General features: G+C 36.4%; 1 protein-coding gene across 11 annotated transcripts in view; it reads right to left on the bottom strand.

Moving 5' to 3' along the window:
* The window catches only part of unc-104 (kinesin family member unc-104), a 192,674-nt gene that overhangs the window by 25,644 nt on the left and 146,574 nt on the right, over positions 1-20,456 (bottom strand). For 7 of the 11 annotated variants that reach the window (XM_083132594.1, XM_083132593.1, XM_083132597.1 and 4 more), the window contains 9 exons: positions 18,926-19,044; positions 15,557-15,751; positions 10,498-10,669; positions 9,247-9,337; positions 8,458-8,582; positions 6,925-7,076; positions 4,706-4,870; positions 3,079-3,299; positions 687-876 (listed from right to left, as the gene is read on the bottom strand). In XM_083132594.1, coding sequence (XP_082988720.1) covers positions 687-876; positions 3,079-3,299; positions 4,706-4,870; positions 6,925-7,076; positions 8,458-8,582; positions 9,247-9,337; positions 10,498-10,669; positions 15,557-15,751; positions 18,926-19,044 — 1,430 coding nt within the window. The remainder of the gene's footprint in view (positions 1-686; positions 877-3,078; positions 3,300-4,705; positions 4,871-6,924; positions 7,077-8,457; positions 8,583-9,246; positions 9,338-10,497; positions 10,670-15,556; positions 15,752-18,925; positions 19,045-20,456) is intronic. The other 4 variants (XM_083132596.1, XM_083132601.1, XM_083132604.1 and 1 more) reach the window with 2 other exon arrangements.

Below are 20,456 nucleotides of genomic sequence, written 5' to 3'. Positions count from 1 at the left end.
ACAATCTTTCTAGAGGATGAGCTCCTATCAGAGATTGAACCTCAGACCACTTGCACCAAAGCTGCGAGTGCTAAACATTCAGATATGCATTCAAAAAAACAGAAAATGATGAGGGACCTCCCTGATGGCATAGTGGTAATGTCCTTGCCTTATAACCAAGGAGTCCTGGGTTCGATACAAGTGGTGCAGATCCAAATTTAAACTGTAGGTACAGTCCTGATTAGCCTTACTGTGCATAAAGTGGACTTAAAAACAAAAAATCAAACAGAGAACGATGAAAATTAAATGCAAAAATAATCAGGTGTGCACTCATAAACCTTTAAGTATATCTTCATTGATCTTGAGGAAGAAACCAGAAATTGCAAAAATCAGAAAATAAATTTCAACTGAATTGCACAACGTTTCGAAGTAAAAACTGAGCATTTTAATAAGCCAAAAACACTTTCCAAAACAAATATTTCATATCAATGATGTTACCTAAAAATATCAAACAATCTTATAACAGAAAAATTGTTAAGAGAAGAAACGATAATGAAAAAAAGCACAAAAAACTGAATGAATTTGCCAAGGAAGTACAACACTATGGGAATAAAAGTTGCATTTACATACATGCTGTTTTGCAGGCGTGGCAAAAGGTGAGCAGGCACCACTACCAGGGACAGGGGTGGGTGAATAACTGAACAAACCTGGGCTACCTGCTTCAGAGGCCCTCTTCAGCACTAGCTCATAGACACCTGACAAACGATTGGCTTCGGCATTCTTGTAATTGCCCGTGAACAGGTGTTTCAGCGAACGTGGGCCTGTTCGGGCATCTCGTCCGTATATAATCATGCTCAGATCTTTGGTAACAATGGCTGGACGTCCACAGTTCTCAATCTGAAAATAATTTATGCATATTGAAATATGAAAACAAGGGTAGACCATTTCAAAACCAAGTTATAATTTGTTAGCTTTCAACATACACAGTTGCAACAAAGAATATAAGCTAGCCTCCATGATGGGAGTGGTTAGTACAGCATGGTACGATGTAAGGGGTCCCAGGTTCATATCGCACCCTGGACATGGAATGTTCTTTGTGATGGTTCGTTCATCTATTTCGTCATATCATCACACATCGTCATTGGTGCGATTAACCAAAAGTGGAAGAAAAGTGATGTAAAATAACCTAATTCAAAAAGTGAGTAAAATAACCTAATTCAAAAAGTGATGTAAAATAACCTAATTCAAAAAGTGATGTAAAATAACCTAATTCAAAAAGTGTGTAAAATAACCTAATTCAAAAAGTGATGTAAAATAACCTAATTCAAAAAGTGATGTAAAATAACCTAATTCAAAAAGTGATGTAAAATAACCTAATTCAAAAAGTGATGTAAAATAACCTAATTCAAAAAGTGATGTAAAATAACCTAATTCAAAAAGTGATGTAAAAATAACCTAATTCAAAAAGTGATGTAAAATAACCTAATTCAAAAAGTGATGTAAAATAACCTAATTCAAAAAGTGTGTAAAATAACCTAATTCAAAAAGTGAGTAAAATAACCTAATTCAAAAAGTGATGTAAAATAACCTAATTCAAAAAGTGATGTAAAATAACCTAATTCAAAAAGTGATGTAAAATAACCTAATTCAAAAAGTGATGTAAAAATAACCTAATTCAAAAAGTGATGTAAAATAACCTAATTCAAAAAGTGATGTAAATTAACCTAATCCAAAAAGATGTAAATTAATCTAATTCAAAAAATGATGTAAAATAATATAATTCAATCAGTCAATGAACAAAACAATATAAGAAAATTACACACTGCTTTAAATTTGAATTCACTTCTTGAGTGGATCGGCAACAGATACAAACCTTCTGAATATATTACCCCATGTTCATTGATGCCCCCCAGGAGTTTTTTTTTTTTTTTTTTTTTGCACGGAGGGACAAGGAAGATAATTTTTCTTCAGCGAGCAAACAAGACATATTTTCATCCATAATATCATTGCCCCAAAAAAAAAAAATGCTCCTTCTGTCTGAAGTTATGATGTTCCTGCAATGCCTTATAATAGTTAATAAATTATTGTGACTGAAATGAAATTATATGTGTCAAATATAAGTATAGGTTAGCATTCACTTTCAGGGGGCATATACCCCCCTATGCAACCTTCCTTCCGGATGTCCATGCCCATGTTGAAAAACATAAAAATCAACATCAAAATCCAGGGATCCCACAAAACTTCAAACACATTTTTCCTGAGGTCTTCTCGAATTATGTAGATCTTCAGAATGTGGACACATTATGAAAGCTTGCCTGCATCTTATAATGTTCATTGGAAAGTATTTAGAAGTTATGCACTTCATGGAAGTCTTCTGTTGGTAGTCAAAATACTATAAAATCTATTAATTTGTGACAAAATTCACTTCTCTTATTTGCTGCCATGCTACCTTTCTACCTCTCATGTAAATCACAATGATGCAGATGAATGATGAATTGATTACATGGATGATTATATGTCCATGCTTGAACCAGGTTTGAACATAGGATCTCTCCCTTCATAATGTATTACATTGACACACTGTCATGGATGTTGGCTCTGTCATGTAGTAAATAATGTTTGAAAACTTCCCAAGATATGTACACATCTTACCTTTTACATATCTGTACACAAATACCCATACCTTACATGTAATTTTAGAATCTGCCTCTGGTTGAATACCATGCACTACTGAACTTGGTTTTATCTTATTAAATAAAGTACATACACATTTCTACCACTGCAGTCACTCCCAAATTTCTAATTAGAATAGTAGCATTTAATTGACACTTCTAAATTCTAAAGTTGACGAGCTGTATCTTTACAGGTGAACCTCAGTTGAATGTAGGAATGGGAGGAGCTACAGGCTGCCTTAGCCACTGAGCGTCATTCTCCTCTTACTTAGCAAGAGCTGTCAACCACACAAATGACAAGTAGGTGGCAACGATGGAAACATATCTCTATCTTTCTCTAGACAGGGTAGCCAAGATTGCCTGTAAAGATACAGCTCATTAACTCTAGCACTTAACCTTGAAGGAGAGGTAGAATAACCTAACTCACCTCCAAATATGCTGAAATGGTCATGAATATTTGCTCTCCGTTTGGTGTGACTCTATTCAGGAGGTAAGAGTTGTGTAGGGAACTGTCCCATGCGGCTTCAAAACGGTACATGGAGCGGTCATCACCTGGATACTCAACGTATTCTCCAGGGAACAAGCCAAGAGATAAGACCGAGTTATCATTGTCTTCTTCTTCACATTCTGGCGTGTTTCGGATGCGGCCTGAGAAGAAAATACATTTGTCACGTGTCTACTTCTCAGACAACAGTAATGAAAACATGGCAAATCTTTGCTCTTATCTCAAGATGACATAGTTAAAGCAAGTGTGCGTGCACACACATTAATGGGTTTATTTCATTGGTTTTTCTACACTGAAGGAAAGTTGATATTCAAGCTGAGAAAAGTTTCTCTTGCTGAGACAAAACTATTTCTCATAATTTCTTTCACATTTCTATTTCTTAATATTTACATTCCACTCACATGCACACTAGATGAATTTTGTTTATTAAACAAGTGTGACAATCAAGCCATCCATCCACACACACATCCATACATTCATACACCCAAGCATCCATCCATCCATATGTACATTCATATATCTATTCCTCCATACATTCATATATCCAGGCATCTATCTATCGATCTTGGAGCCTAGATGGACAGAAAGAATCACCTTCAATACTTGTATATTTCAGCATGTTAAAACTAATCTGAATAATTATAAATGTTACAGAATAAGTAAAAAAAAAAAAAATACATTGCAAGTTTAATACATTTGTCCATGAGCCTGGGGCTAAGACATTTAAAATGAAGGAAATGTACGATTAAATTCTAGCATTTTGTTGTGTTGAAACCCGGAAGATTAAGAATATTATGTACAAAAATTAAAAATTAGCATTTCACTCCATTGCTCTATCAATTTATGCAATAGTCAGAGTATTTTTTGATATTTTTAAAGATGTCCAGTTTTAGAATGACATTTTGCTATGAAAAATCATCATTTCATCAAATTTGCACAAACATAAAGGTTCCCTGGATTGCAAGATGACATCAGTCAGTACTATACCTTATCGCAGGCCTAACTGGCAACTGACCTAATTAGCTCAACCTGTCCCCAAGTCGACTTCGGGGGTGTGTGTCTTCATGGGTGTCAACAACCTCAGTTGCGTAGTAAAAACTGTAGGGGTAACATCACTCTCCCATTGCAATGTTGTCACGCGTATGTCTATTTTTCTCACTTGTTTTTATTAACTTGTTCGTGCAGTGATTTTCCATGCTTTGTGTACTATTGTACAACTTTTATCATGTAACGGTGCTAATCAACTCTCTCTCCCCCGTTTTACAGTACAGCACTCCGTTTTACAGTATGTTTGACATCATGCTGTGTATCCGATGCTCATTTGTATCGTCCACCAGCAACGTTCAGTGCCTTGTGACTCAAAAATGCCCAATGCCAGTCAAAGAGAATTCAACTGATCGCTGATTCATTGTTTCCCAGCCGCCACCTGGAAATGTGACCAGTACGGGTGTCAAAACTAATATTTCTTTACATAGATACCGCTAACACTGGTTAAATTTGTGTCAATACTGGCTCAGTTACAGCCGTATTAGTTACAAAATTTACTTACCGACCACAAGTTCCCTCACATCTTTCCACTTGAGCTCTGGAGCATTCTCATGAACAATCGTGATTCGGATTCGGCGCTGGATTCCCTGATGAAGCAGGAACAGGCCTCGGCAGGGAAGGTCATCACTGTGATCCACTACAGCTGGCACATACTCCCCATTCGGAGCTAAAGAGAAACAGAATATGGTCAGTCACAAGACTTTTGCATAGATTACATTATGTTTGTTGCCTAATTCTATGGTTTTCTGAATGCTAGTAACAATGGTTCTAGATTCCCTGCAAGAAATTTCTACTGTTTACAGTAGACAAATTCTACTGATTTCAAATAACTTCTAATGTGTACTATGATATATAATGAAAACCAATTGTAGCTCTACTGTACTTCAACAGTAGAGCTACTACAATTTTAATGAATAATACTAGCTACAATAAATTATAAAATTATTTATTGACTCCCAAGAATAGATAGTTTGATTCTTGACCACTTGATACAGTGATTTAGAAGTGCATTGGAAAAACAGTACATGAACTGAATTTCTACTGTTTGTCTAATGAATACTACTGAAGTCAGATATATATCTTAATGAATTAGTTAATAGAACTCTATCTTAAGAAGTAACTCAACTTTAAAGCAGTTATCAGTTTGAATACATGATCATCAGGGTTTTTTTCGGCATTGAATCTCCATGATTATTATTAGGGCCCGGGACATTATGTCCTATAAAACTGTAAAATATGTATGTAATTATGTCATATAAATTGGAAAATATGTCATGAAAAATTACAAATATGACAGAAAAATGCAGAAATATTCCTAGCAAAGTCAAAAATATGTACAACAGTACTCTCAAATTTCTCCCATACCGGATAGAGTAGAGTAGGCTGTAATGTACTGAATGTTATTTTTACTTTTGACTGATTTTTGTGAAAAGCGAAAAAGGCAAAGAAATGAGAACGAAACTTCTTTACTTCCCGTGCAACAATGACTTTGAACATTTTGACTCAATAATGTTTGCACCGCTGTCAATTGTTGGTGGGATAAAAAAGTTAGGGCATTTTTGTTCTGTACTAAGAAAAGACGGCACCTTTCTTCCTCCGTAATTTCCATATCCTGCCATCGACAATATGAACTATCTGTTGTGCTAAAGCTACGAAGAAAAAATTATGAAATAACCGATTATGTGCAAGAGAATTACGAAATTATACAGAAATATGTCTTATTACAACAAAATTGAAGAAATATGTTGTAAAAATGCGAAATTGGTGAAATATGTCAAAATATGCTTTGTCAAGTTTGTCTATTTCGGCTGATTTTCATCAGATATGTAAAGATCTCACCCCAATAATACATCCGAAGTCAATTGAAAAATATGTTATAACATAAAGTCCCGGGCCCTAATTATTATTAATAATAACCCATGGTGTAACAACCCATTGAGGGCCTGGGCCTACCTAACGATTGCCAGCGCCTACTCACTCATTCATCCAAGGTGGGAGATCATTCAACAAGGTACAGGGTGATGTGTGGTCAGCACAAAGATCCCTGAGTCGTCGTCGTAGGTTTCGATGACCGGGTTACGCTACTCATTCGTAGTTCTCCAATTCTCAAACGATGGTGGGTGGCCATCGGTCCCATACACAGGACGAAATCTCAGGAGAAAAGTTACGCTTCCCTCAGGAGACTCGAACCTGTGCACATCCCGTAGCTGGAGTCCCAAGGCTGATGCCTTACACTGCATGGCCACGGCGAGGGACTGCCTAACACTATGGTTCTCCGAATGTTGGTGACAATGGTTTTAGATTAGCATGCAATGTTAATTGAGCATTGTCTAGTGTTTTTTACTATATTTACTCTAACAACACTATGTTTCTCAGAGAGCACCTCTTCTCTAACCTTCAGATGAACAAATTTCTTCTTTTGCCAATGGTGGAGATCGAACCTACAACGGATGTGATTTTTTTCTTCTGTATTCTCAGAAATCCATTGAATCCCAAATGGTTTTCTACTGAACACAAGTGGCAAGTCTACATCTACAGTACATGTACGGTAGAGAAACTACAAATGCAAATATTCTCTTCAGTATTAAACTCATTATTATTAAACATTTTTATTTAGTATATCTGAACACAATAGATGTTTCAAACAGCCATTGATCTACTGAAAACAACAGACAGAATTCTCAGCAAGGAAATTAGCCTTTTTGGCAATTGATTACTTACCAAGCTCACATATTTCAAACCAAACAAGTACATCATATTTAGCATGCACATGACTAGTGCTTGGTGATGGTAGAACTCCCAGTTTAGGAGATCTCACAGGTTGACTAATAGGTATTGACGGGGGAAGCATTCTCTTGGGTGGCGGGCGAACGCTGAAATACAAGTTGGTTATTAAATTAAAAATCCTTCATATGTACATGTCAAAAATGATCTACAAGGTACTTTAAATGTGTCAATTTGTTAAATTAATTATATTCATTGGTGAATTTAAGACAGGAGTATCGGGTTCTGAGACCTCCTCTAAATGTCATCAGCTTACTTCAAGAGGACTAATTCATAAAGTTACAACTGACAATATATGCATGATCGTTTTTCAATAGAAGCATGCCAAGCAACAGTGTAACAAGTTCCGAGGATGGTGGCAGTGACCACTGAAATTAATAGAACTAAGAAAAAAAACAGAAAAAGTGAGTACTAGTTTCTTTGCATTTATCTACTACCGCTTCTCTCATTTCCCAAATATGAATAAATACCTCCAAAAAGCAATTTCTTGACATATGTCTTACAGTGTATATTACAATTAGGGATGGGCCGATATGAAATTTTGGCCGATACCGATAAAGTACCGATATAGTATTTACCGATACCGATAACCGATATTCTACCGATCCGATATAAAATTAGATATGGTACTTGAAGAACATGAAATGTTCCTTGATCTCCTTAACAAACGTGTGTTTCGAGGTGACTGCATTGCAAAAGAAGTTGAATATTTAGACAATTACTTTTTTAGAAAGTAGGGCATCGAGATCGTCCATAAAAATTACAACAAAATGGCAGAATTTTGCACTAAATTATAAGATATTTATCGATATATCGGATCGGTAAAATAATCGGTAATTTTACCGATACACCGATATGCCTATATCGGCTGATACCGATAGAGTACCGATTAATCGGTCCCATCCCTAATTACAATAAAACCATAAAAATTAACATGGAAATATTTTTGAATGCAAACATATTGCGTTTCTCATAAGATCTACTCAAAATATTGTGGTATTTTCATGAATGATCAAATGTAAAAAAAAAAAAAGTGGTGGTATGACTACTGAAAGAAAAATGCACTGGGTAATTGATTGATTTGGTGCTTTCTTGCACAGTAAGGCTAATCGGGACTGGACCTACAGTTTAAAGAGGGATCCGAACCACCGGGTGTCAAACCCGGGACCCCTTGATTACAAGGTAACGACACTACCCCTGCAGCATCGGCGAAAGCACTGGTTAAGAAAGTAGTGTCACTTAATAACTTGCAGGTTACACACTTTTGCTACCTGATCAGAAACCTACAGATTTTACCTGAAAAATATTAGAACTTTTGCATTTATTATCACTGCAGTTACTAAAATCTGAACAATTTACAAATACATATATACACACAAAATTCGTGCTGGAGAAATGAAGTAGTGCCAAATATCTGAAAATTACAAGACCCCATGTATTCTTACAAACAGGAAAGCAAAAAGAACTTACTAATTGCTGCCTTCCTGCTTTGCATCCTTATGAAGGGGATGCTGCTGATAATGTCCGAAAACCTCAAACACTATGGGCTGAGTCTTCAGGTAGTCAAGGAAGGATTTTGTCACTGAGACAGTTATCTGAAAAACACAACCAAATAACACCAAATAAATAATGTAGCAATACAGATTTATTTTTGATTTAGTATACTATACTCTTTACTCTGTTGTGACAAATATGATTTATACACTGTAGTGATGAAGGGCATGCAAAACGCAAAACATTAGTTTAAAATGTTACACCAGAAAATTGAAAGCCCCGTACCTTACCTAATACCCCTCAAACATATTTGAGCATTATCATCAAACTGATCGTTCAACAATGATCTCAATGTCTTGGTTATAATAGTAGATGGTACTGAAAAGTAAGGGGTAGAAAAAACTAAAAATAATTCACGTCCTAGCCCCTTTTTCTCATGAGCCAGTTTTTCTTTGTTTGTTTGTTTGTTTGCAAATATGATCTAAGAAAGCCATGAATCTAAGACAGGCTACAAAATGTGATCTAAAAAAATATTTAATTTATTAATTAATACAAGATTGAATTAAAAGTAATTAATTCTTGAACCGGAATGACCTTCCTAAAAAAAAAGGCCCTTGCATGTGCACAAACATATGCACCACTCAAACATAATACATTCACAATTTTTCACATTTAATTCATTTCACAGAATTCTGCATGTAACAAGTACTGACATGATCAAGCATGATTGCATCAATACTAAAACATATATAAAGTCTTACTTACATTCTGGACATGATAAAATCCAAGAGGAGTTCCCTTCCCTGTATTCTTTACAGGTTCTGTGGAGAAGGCTTCATCATGGCGATGGCGGAAACTGTAAAAATAAAGTTCTAGTTCAGAAATGAATACATAGGGTAGGATAACTGGGTAGGATGAAGGCATTTTCATGCTCTCAATTATACACTATTTGCAAAATTATTGGCAATTCCAGCAATATGATAATATATCAACATAACTACACTGGCCAATATATTGATGTAGCTGTGTATGTTAAATTTCATGTTTCCATGTTCTGAATTTGTCTCTTTCTTTCATTCTTCCAGATTAATTTCGAAGGTTCACTGCCTTCAATTACTGAATTCGTATCATTCTACAGAATGATGGGGATCAGAACCAGCAACTTCCACAATTAATCAATGGGTGATGTAACTTATTCATCCTTCATCCTCGATGATGAGGGCACTTGTCATTAACATGACAAGTTAAACGCTTGGCAGTAAGAAAGGCACAACTATAATTAAACAGCTTAACAATTAGAAAAGACAATGGTCACTCATTGGGTTTTATGAACCTTTGAACCTGAATCATGGCTGGGTTAGGATAATTACCTGTTTATCTGAAGAATGAAGATAAATTCGAAGAATAAAATAAACTAAGTCCTCTCTAGGCTTCGTTGCAGGTTGACCAGGACTCGCCTCAATTTCCCTAAACTCCTTTCTCTAAGCTCCTCTCCCTCCTCAATCCAAAACCAAAGTCAGTCCCTTCTCAGTCTGTCTCACCTCTATATCACCCAGGCCATGGAGACCTTCCTCCATGCCGAATTGTGATTTTTACTACCTCTATTGCAAACAGCTGACTCAATAGGCTGATTGAACTTCCTATATCCTGAATATATCAGGAGGTTTGCATAGCACAACACTGTGCATTGTTTACAAACCTCAGAGGTTGAGACAACTGAGATAAACAAGTGAATGCCCTGGTCAACATGAAGCATCAGAGAGGCTTTAAATAAAATATAATCTTATGGATTGATACGAATTATACGTGAATAGAACACTCTCGCACACTGCAAGAAAGCAAGAAAGAAAATGTCTAACTCAGATTTCCAGAAATGAAGGTAATCAAAAACTGAGTATTGGCATATAAGATGCACCCTCTTCTTCATACCTATCTTTAATGTAAAAAAAGTGCATCTTATACGTCAGCAAATATAGAAATTAAATTAATTTTCTAGTGAACCTGAAATCTACTTACTTGAACTGACAAAATATATCAGCATACTCGGTTGAAATTCCAACAGCCTGAAGAACAGTTACTCTGAAAGTGAATTCGTGGGCAACCTGAAGGTGCTCTGGAAGTTCCTCTTCCTTGGCATCAGACGAAACGGAGCTGTCGCCACGACCACTGTCAGCATCTCCATCCAAATCTGTCAGGAGGATGGAATTGAGTTTGAGTTCCATGTTTTATATCCACTTTGTGCACAGAAAGGCTAATCGAGACTGGACATATAGTATAATGTGGGATCTGAACCACTATGTATCTCCACCGGGTATCGAACCCGGGACCCCTTGATTACAAGGCAATTATTGCCTAATTTGGTTGATGAGGATGGGCAATGACATGATGAAATTAGTGAAGGGACACTCAGACAGAACACCCATGCCAAGGTCCGGATTCAAACCATGGCAACATAGCAAGTCATGCTAACCATTCTGTCTTGAAGGTTAGCTACAAGGCAACGAGTTACCATTATGCCATCTGGGTGGCCCCAGAAGAACAGAATTATCAAACTCACTTCTGCTGGGAGATATAGATTTAAATGTACGGGAGGGTCCATTCATTGCAGAAGAAAGCTGAAAGAAAGTAAATAATGAGAATGACAAAATAGACTCACTATGGAGCTCCTTTTTCACAAGTGGGGTAAGGCACCACCTTTGAAATTCAATCCTACAGAAGAGATCAAGAATCTTTGTAGAAAGGTGGAGAACTTTGTCTGATGATATCTGGCATCCATAATTAATATTTGACAACTACATTTCAAAAATAATACAGTAAAACCTCATTAATTCGGACTCCGATAAGCTGGACTTCGCTTAATCCAGACAGGCAAAAGGCTTTTAAAGAAAGGTTTTAAATGTGGCTACAAGTCAACAATCGCATTTGTCTTATTGCTCTGTAATGGTTAAGAATATGTACATCCAACGTCCATGGGAGATGTATAGCGTATTTAGACCTATGCCCTTTAAATACACCATAATAAACATGTTTTGTTGCTATAAAAGAAGTTTTAATGCACTTTCTACTGTTCTTTCAGGTTATTTCAGTTAATCCGGACTTTCGTTAAACCGGTCAACTTATCCCCTCCATTAGTCTGGATTAACGAGGTTTTACTGTAATAATGAATTGCTGGTTTCACAGTTGAATTGTTATGTTCAAACAATGTAATATTATTCAGAAGATTTGTTGTATAACTGCTTCTTTATCCTTTTGTTAAATTCATTCCTTTGTCATAACTGTAATATTATTCAAACTAGAAATAAATGTCGGAGGAAGGGAGTGTGTGTTCTCCCGAAACGTAACAGCAAAATTTGTGTTCATGTGTTTGTAAGGATCATAAACTACAAGAAAAATAATTCTACAATGCAAGCAATATGTACATACAAGAAGAATTATACATAAAACTATAGATCAAGGTGGATTGATATAAATCAGGTAAGTTTTTTTAAAAGGCTTTTTTAAAATAAATCACTTTCAAGAAGTAATTTATAGAATAACGTACATAAGGATTTTGTAGATATCAGAATCACTTTATGTGAAAGTACATTAATCTCGTAATCATTTAATTGTGTTTATTAGGCTCTAAGAAAGGAAACAAAATATATCTACTGATGGGGTGAAGCACATATGAAAGGAAATGCAATATGTACACACACACTTAAATTTATCTTGATTTAAAATTCAATAATTTTTATAGGTAAAAATAGCAAACATTTTGTGTAGAATAACACACAAAATACTAATCATGTTAAACAATAAATAGTGTAATTGTCATTAATCTATAAATAAACATGGAAGTTGAAATCTTGCAAACTATTTAAAAAATTGCCAACATTCAGCTACAAAAACCATAAAAAAAATGTAAGTTACAATTATATAATACATCCATAATATTTTATGGAAGAAAAGTTACCAGGGTTGCTACGATTTTTGATTATGAAATTCCCTGACATTTCCAGGTTTTCCAGTCCAAAAATGAAATTTTTCCAGACATGTTTATCATCATGATTTTTGCTTTTGAACCTTGTGTTTTTCAATTAAATATATAATTTTTTAATTATTGTGAACATTTACTTTCACAATTTTCTTAGAAAATTTCATTCTACAAACACAAGAACACGTGAAAATTTGAAGAGTAAAATGTAAAATTACATTCGGCATTAATTGCATTGGGTGCTACAATCAAGTGCATCTAGCCTTCAGGCTAAGGTAACAGAGGTACATTATTTCACCATAACAGATCTCCACAATATAAAAACAACAGAAAAAGTTCATAAACCATACACAATTTTTCATTTTCTGTCGGATTTATAGTGTCGTAGAAAATGCTGCCTTTCTGCTTACATTTATAAGTAAACAGCATCTGGAGAAATTTTTCTTGCTGCATTTCTATAGGAAATGCCAACAAGACTAAGGGAGAATTCACACCTAAGAAACACGCAACATGCAACACGACACACGTGTCGCTTGGAAGCCAACACTCGGTAATCAATGCAACCTTTCGAACCGAAGAGACATGGCAAGATGCACATGTCGCATGTCGCTTACGTGCCTCTCGGACTGTGTGGTTTTCTCAATACCGTGCATCGTGTTGCTTCAGTTTCTTGTTTGCGCATGCATAGCGAATGCTTCATTCCAACGAGCTGTATTTAGACTCTAGAAGAGAGCCCAACTGGCATTATGTTTCATTGATATAATAAAGTATCGATATGTACAATTATTTTCTTGTAGTTTACGGTTATTACAAGCATAAGAAAACAGTTTTTCTTTGTGACGTTTCAGGAGAACACACGCTCCTTTCATCAGACATTTATTTTCATTTTGACTAAAGATACAGTTATAACAATGGTTAGTAATTTTTAAACAAAAAGAATCCGTTATATAATGGACGTTGTCAATGTTACATTGTTGTAATATAGCAACTTAACTGTGAAAAAAAGCAGTCTGTTGTATTTTTATTTGAGATTTTTTAAATTATGAATCCCAAATATCATCAGGTAATTCAAATTCATCATTGTTTTCACACAGTCTCTTGATGTTTTCTGTTACATTAAATTTCAAAGATGGTGGCTTACTCCATTTGTGAAAAAGAAAACTCCATACTGGATCTACATTACCATTTTCATTATTTAATTTATTCCAGTGTTCTTCTGCAATGAACGAAGCTTCCCAGACATTCAACTCTGTGTTTCCCGTTAATCTTTTTAAAACCCTTCTCTTTTTAATCAAATGTTTCTCTTCGATGATATGAGTTGACAAACCTGTTCTTGGGTTTAGATGTATAATGTCCAAATCGTGTTCGTGAAACGTCACAAAGAAAAACTGTTTTCTTATGCTTGTAATAACCGTAAACTACAAGAAAATAATTCTATAATGCAAGCAATGCGTACATACAAGAAAAACGATATGTACAATGTTTTAACAATGTTTTAAGATTTAAACACAACATTCATTTCGCTTTATCAAGTTTTTTGATGGAGTTATCTATCGGCTGTAATTTGCCTTCAACATCGTGAAAAGAGGCCGTGTCTTGGCCATTTACCTGACTGCTTTTATTTGAAAAAGTCAGCTTATGGAGGCACTTTAGTCCAAACTATATTAGTTAACATGGTAAAGTACTCTAGTGCATTATTTTTCAACCACCGGGCCGCGACCCGATACCATGCCCTCGTATCAACTTTACTGAACCGTGAAATGTTCTGCTGAAACTGGTTGACAACTATCATAATCCCAATATCATATTTGAGATGTGAGTTTTTGTTTTTTAAGTCCATTTTATGCACAAAAAGACTAATCAGAACTGGATCTGCCCGGTGCCTCCCCGGTTATCGAACCCGGGATCACTCAATTACAAGGAGACGATGTTACCACTTTGTCTTTCATATTTTTATATTTGTCAACAAATATACACACGTAATCAAACTATTATTACTCTTATGATTATGCTCGAATTTATTTATCAATATTTAATTCCATAGGTACATGTTAATTCATGCATAAAATATTCAATACTGTAAAGCTTTACGAGGAAAATTCTTCGGCTAAGGGCATTGACTTAAAAAGAATACCGTGACATGGTTTCAAGAAGGTTGAGAACCATTTCTCTAGTGTTTAGGTATTCGCTTTATTCAGGCTGAAAAGTCTAGCGTATACAGTTTGATTTCAGTGCATATTATATCTCAGTTTTCTCGTGCACAACATTACTCTCCGAAGTTTCAATAACTTGCACAAATTTTGCAACGCACTTTACATGTAACAATGTCTCTTGTTACGTTATTTTCGGGTGACTAATAAACTGATTAATGCAATTATATCGGTACCATCATGCAAACTGAGAAAAGAAACCAAGTGTCGCTTGCCGCGTGCATCTTGTCTCTTCGGTGTGAAACACTCGTGTTGCATGTTGCGTGTTGCTTGTTTCTTCGGTGTGAATTCTCCCTAAGACCTATAAAATAATAGACGATGACCTCATCTTCACCAACCTTTCTGATAATGATCAAATTGTCAATGTACTTTAGCTATCAATCAGATATCTGGACTGCAAGTTTTACTTTGATATTCTTTCTAATATCTAGTATTATAAAAGTGAAAATGTATTACAGAAATTCGAAGGAACCATAATTTTGAACAAGACGAAAGAACGAAAGAAACAAGTTTCTAAACTGCATCTTTTTTGGGAGTGGAATCACAAGAATCGAACCCAGAAGTGGAAGTGAACTGCTTGTTCATTTTGCAACTTTTTCTCTTGCAGAACCCAACATTCATGTAAATTTCAGACGATCTGCAAAATTCCCTGACATTTCCTTGTTTGCATGACAAACCAAATTCCCTGACATTTCCCTGTCTTCCAGGTTTTCCAGATGCGTAGCAAGCCTGGTTACTTAAATTATTATAGTTTCATTAACACGCCCAACAAACATTTCCATAGAATGTTTATAGTAGCAATTCTAAGCATTTTTTGAAAATCATTTTAAATGTAAAAAATCTGATTTTTACACCCTGCTACAGAAGAAAAAATCGAATCATCACAGCTTACCTTCCAATTTGAGAGTGTCTTGAACATTTCCTTGCCCTTCAACAACACGGTCTTCTATGCACTGCTGATTCTTCTCCAAAGTCTGGCTGAGGAGAGACGAGCGCTTGGTCTGGCGCTGTGTTCCAAATGAGTCATCATCAAAGGAAATGCGAGCTGACTGTCTAACACCATTTGCATATTCACTGTTCTCCTCTTCTGGAACAAAAGCATTGGGTAAGAACATGCATTTGGATACATTAAATTATGTAGATATGATGGGACACAAAGACAGGATGCTATCTAATTAAAAAGTAACATTTCTCCCACTCATCTGTACAAAAACCATTTATAAACACATCCAAAAACTAATCTGACCAATACGCAGGGTGGACCATTTAAGCTGATAACTCGAAATATCTTGCAAATGAAGCATTTTTGAAATAATTTTTTTCCTCTAAAATATAATTCACTTTAAGGGGAAAAGAGAATGCCATTATGTATGTTTTAGTAGGTAGCCATTTTGAAGATCATTTGAAGGTCACTCAAGTTCTTTAAATGGAAACCTAATTTTTCTAATTTAACATTTTTATTCCTCTTACAAAATTAAACTACTTTTGTAGAAACCATTTCTACCATTTCTACATATTTGGTCTAGGAATTAATTCGTGCGGTTGTTACGCACACATTGAAGCTGTATTTCAAACACAAAATACATAAATACCTTAAGAAAAATATTGTCCATCGCGAGCCACCACTTTCGCCCATCTGTCAGGCAAGTTACGGATTCCGTGGCGAAAGAAGTCCTCATCCTTTGAAGCGATCCAGTCAGAGACCCATTTTTCGATATCTTCTGAAGAAGTGAACCGCTGTCCAATCAAATCGTTATTCATGCAGTCGAACAAGTAGTAGTCTGAAGGAGCAATGTCTGGTGAATACGGCGGGTGGGGTAAAACTTCCCATCCGACATTTTCTAAATAGGTTTTGACCGGTTTTGCGACATGTGGGCGAGCGTTATCATGTTGAAAAATAAGTTTATCATGTCTGTTCTCCCATTCTGGTCGTTTCCTGGCCAGAGCTTGCTTCAAACGCATTAATTGTCGTCGATAACATTCTCCATTAATAGTTTCACCCGGTTGCAGCAGCTCATAGTACACCACACCTTTCATATCCCACCATATGCACAGCATAACCTTTGCACAGTGAATATCTCGTTTCGGTTGTGATGGACCTGGTTCACCTGGCTTCACCCAGGCCTTTTTTCGTTTCGGGTTCTCGTAATGGATCCACTTCTCATCGCCAGTAACAATGCGATGCAAAAACCCCTTTCTTTTCTGTCTTTGAAGCAGCAATTCACAAATGGTTTTTCATCTTTCAACGTCTCTGTCTTTCAATTCATGTGGAACCCAATGTGACATCTTTTGAATCATTCCCATGGCTTTGAGGCATTTGGAAACTGTTGTTTGATCAACGCCTAATGCTTCTGCAAGTTCTTCCTGCGTTTGACACGAATCCTGATCGAGCAATGCTCTCAATTCTTTGTCTTCAATTTTTTTTGGCTGTCCAGGTCGCTCTTGGTCTTCCAGGCCGAAATCACCACTTCTAAACCGTGCAAACCACTTCTGACACGTTCGCTCAGCTAGCGCATGGTCACCATACACTTCCACCAAAATACGATGACTTTCGGTAGCACTTTTCTGCATGTTAAAGTAATGAAGCAGAACACCCCGCAAAAACACTTTATCTGGCACGAACTGCGCCATGTTCAGTTGACTACAAAATGCTGTTGTTGACGCGTCAATCAACTGCCCTATACTACGAACGATGCGTGCTGACAGGAGTTTTCAACGCATGTGTGGATACACGGAACTGTGGGACGATACGCTCGTTACGCCATCTCTTGTCCAGGCACACGAATTAATTCCTAGACCAAATATATTTGACAAGTAAAAAGTTGTGAAAGAAATTCATGGTATTTCATAAGCATTGACATTTTCATTCCAAAAACGAAAGAAACTAAATATGCTACTACACATTACAATGAGGGCCTCTCCAATAGTATACTGACTTGCGCTGTCACCTTGTAAGCAAAGAGTTCGGTCGCTGGTGTAGGCACGTTGCACAGTGGTTCAGATCTCACTGTAAACTTTAGGTCCAGTCTCGATAAACCTATATGAGCAAAAAGTTGACGTAAAACAGTTTAATCCAAAGTGTTTTACACACTTTAACAAACACCCATTTATTTTAGGCTGGATGAAACCTAGAGCCACCTTATGAAGGGACAAGACCAGAAAATTTCAGACTATCACAAAAACTGGGAAAATATGTACATGTGAATGTGAGGGCACATGGCTACCACACAGGAAACAGAGGTACTATTATCAGGGTGAAGAATTTTTTTGCTCTGGGGTTTACCTAGCCTCTAACAAATGGGTACCTGGGAGAAGCCTAGGGGGTTCCATTTGCTAGAGCATGGTGCTGATCACGTAATCTAAAAAATTGCTGAGCTCATCTCACTATGTACAAGGGCAATTCGGAAAAAACCCTCAGTTTGCGCATGTGCGAGAAATAGCCGGGGATAGCAACGTCAGTCATGTGGCGCTGTGCGCACTAGTTCAGTAGGCAGCGAGGAGTGGAAGGAGAAGGTTGTGTTGCAGACTCATCTGCTATAACAATTGAAAATGGACGCTCCAATAGAAAATTCTGCCAAATGTGAAGTGCGTGCTGTAATATGATTTCTGTGTGCGAAAAACCTTTCGGCAGCTGCGATTCATCGCAAACTGTGTAATGTTTACAGACCAAACGTGATGAGTGAAGGTGTCGTGCTTGAATGGTGTTGCGTGTTTAAAGATCGACAAACTGATGTGCCCAATGCAGCAAGCATCAGGGCATGCAGAATTCCGGTGTAGTGTTGTTTCACGATAATGCTCACCTGCACACCGCTGGATGCACTCAAGAACTTTTGGAGCAGTTCCGTTGGGATGTTTCTGATCATCCTCCCTATAGCCCAGATTTGGCACCGAGCAACTACCACCTGTTCAGGCACATGAAACAGTGGTTTGCGTCGCACCGCTTCGACAATGACAATGCGCTTCACAATGCTGTTAGAGGGTGACTTCATTCCCAGGTGGGAGATTTTTTTGCAGAAAGAATTTCAAACCTTGTAAAACATTATGACAAGTGCCTCAATTTGAATGGTGATTATGTCGAAAAGTAATGCAATGTTGCAATTTTCTAATGTGTATAATAAAAGTTCTGTATCTACGAGTGTCTGTCATTGATAACAAAACTGTTTTGTTTTACTTTCTCCCTGAATTGCCCTTGTACCTTACCTTACAAGTTTATAATTTATTGAAAATTACTACATTAATACTGTGAAACTCCAGGACTTACCAATGACAGCCTGCACAGCCACACGCAGATAGCCCTTGACGTCTCCCTTCTCATTAACTATGGCAACTTTGTGTATAAGAGGAACTGGATACATCAGGTTGCTTAGGTACACAAAAGCTCTGAAATGAAATGAAATGAAACACGTGTTATTTGATGATACACACAAAAGCTCTGAAATGAAATAAAACACGTGTTACTTGATGATGCACTAACAAGATAGCACAGCTAAATGCAGAACACTGATGACACCCTTCACCTCTACCAATCCCGATGATGACTCCGAGACGGAGTTGAAAGCTTGGACAAACTTTTGAAAAGTCTCATATCATGCTGTCTGTGTGTTTTTTAACAAGAATGTTGCGGCAAGTGGCATAAGAAGTTTTTTAATAATTTTGATGTTAGCCTTGGAATGTGTGCCTATGTATTCATCGCTAAAGCTGCAATTTTTTGCAAAGATAGGAAAAGTAACACCATTCATCTGACGAAATTGATGAGCGAACAAATACAAAAAAATATCCCAATTTTCCATGGGATTTAAACCCTTGAACATTAGCTTCACAGAATGTTATACTGAACAGTATACATTGCAATATTTTTTGACTAAATGAATCAGTTTAGCAATGTAAAGTGCTTATTATTTTTCAAACACTGTAGGTCACCACTGTCCATTGCAGCTGGTGTGTTTTGTTTGTTCATTTTCATTATGCATAATAAGGAGAGGACAGACTGATTGCTTTATCAGTACATCAATATTTCTATAAATAGTCTGCAACTACCAGCCACAGATATCTCCTATAATGACTGGTGGATCGACGTGCTGACTACACATCACCCCATTACTGGTTGAAGATTTCCACACCTCTAGGTAAGATTGTGGGAGAGAGACTGGTAGTCGGGAGATAGGCCAAGGCCCTTACGGGCTGTAGAGAAGCATGTTACTATTATTTTGGGATGGGACTGATTAATCGGTACTCTATCGGTATCGGCCGATATAGGCATATCAGTGTATCGGTTTATCGGTAAAATTACAGATTATTTTACCGATCCGATGTATCGAATATTATCTGACAATTTAGTGCAAAATTCTGCAATTTTGTTGTAATTTATATGGATAATATCCATGTCCTACTTTCTAAAAAAGTAAATGACTAAATATGCAACTTCTTTTGCACAGCAGTCACCTTGAAACACACATTTATTAAAGAGGTTAGTGAACCTTTCAGGTTCTTCACGGACAATTTCTAATTTTATATCGGATCGGTAGAATATCGGTTTTCAGTATCGGTAAATTTTATATCGGTACTTTATCAGTATCGGCCAAAATTTCATATCAGCCCATCCCTACTACTATTATTATTATTATAGTCTGCAACTTTGTGGAAAATTCTCTCGCTTTTAAAATTATTCTCACGAATATAAATGTACAAATCATATGGTGTGGTTTCATACAGTAAATAAATGAACACACACAGTCATCTGATTAAATCTACATTAATTAAAGAGGTGAATCAGCCATTTGCGTTCTTCATGG

The sequence above is a fragment of the Lepisma saccharinum genome, chromosome 12 (genome assembly GCF_977018435.1).
Source record: "Lepisma saccharinum chromosome 12, izLepSacc3.1, whole genome shotgun sequence".
Taxonomy (NCBI): domain Eukaryota; kingdom Metazoa; phylum Arthropoda; class Insecta; order Zygentoma; family Lepismatidae; genus Lepisma; species Lepisma saccharinum.
Note: the sequence above shows the minus strand (reverse complement) of the source record. Positions and strands in the feature narration are given on the sequence as shown.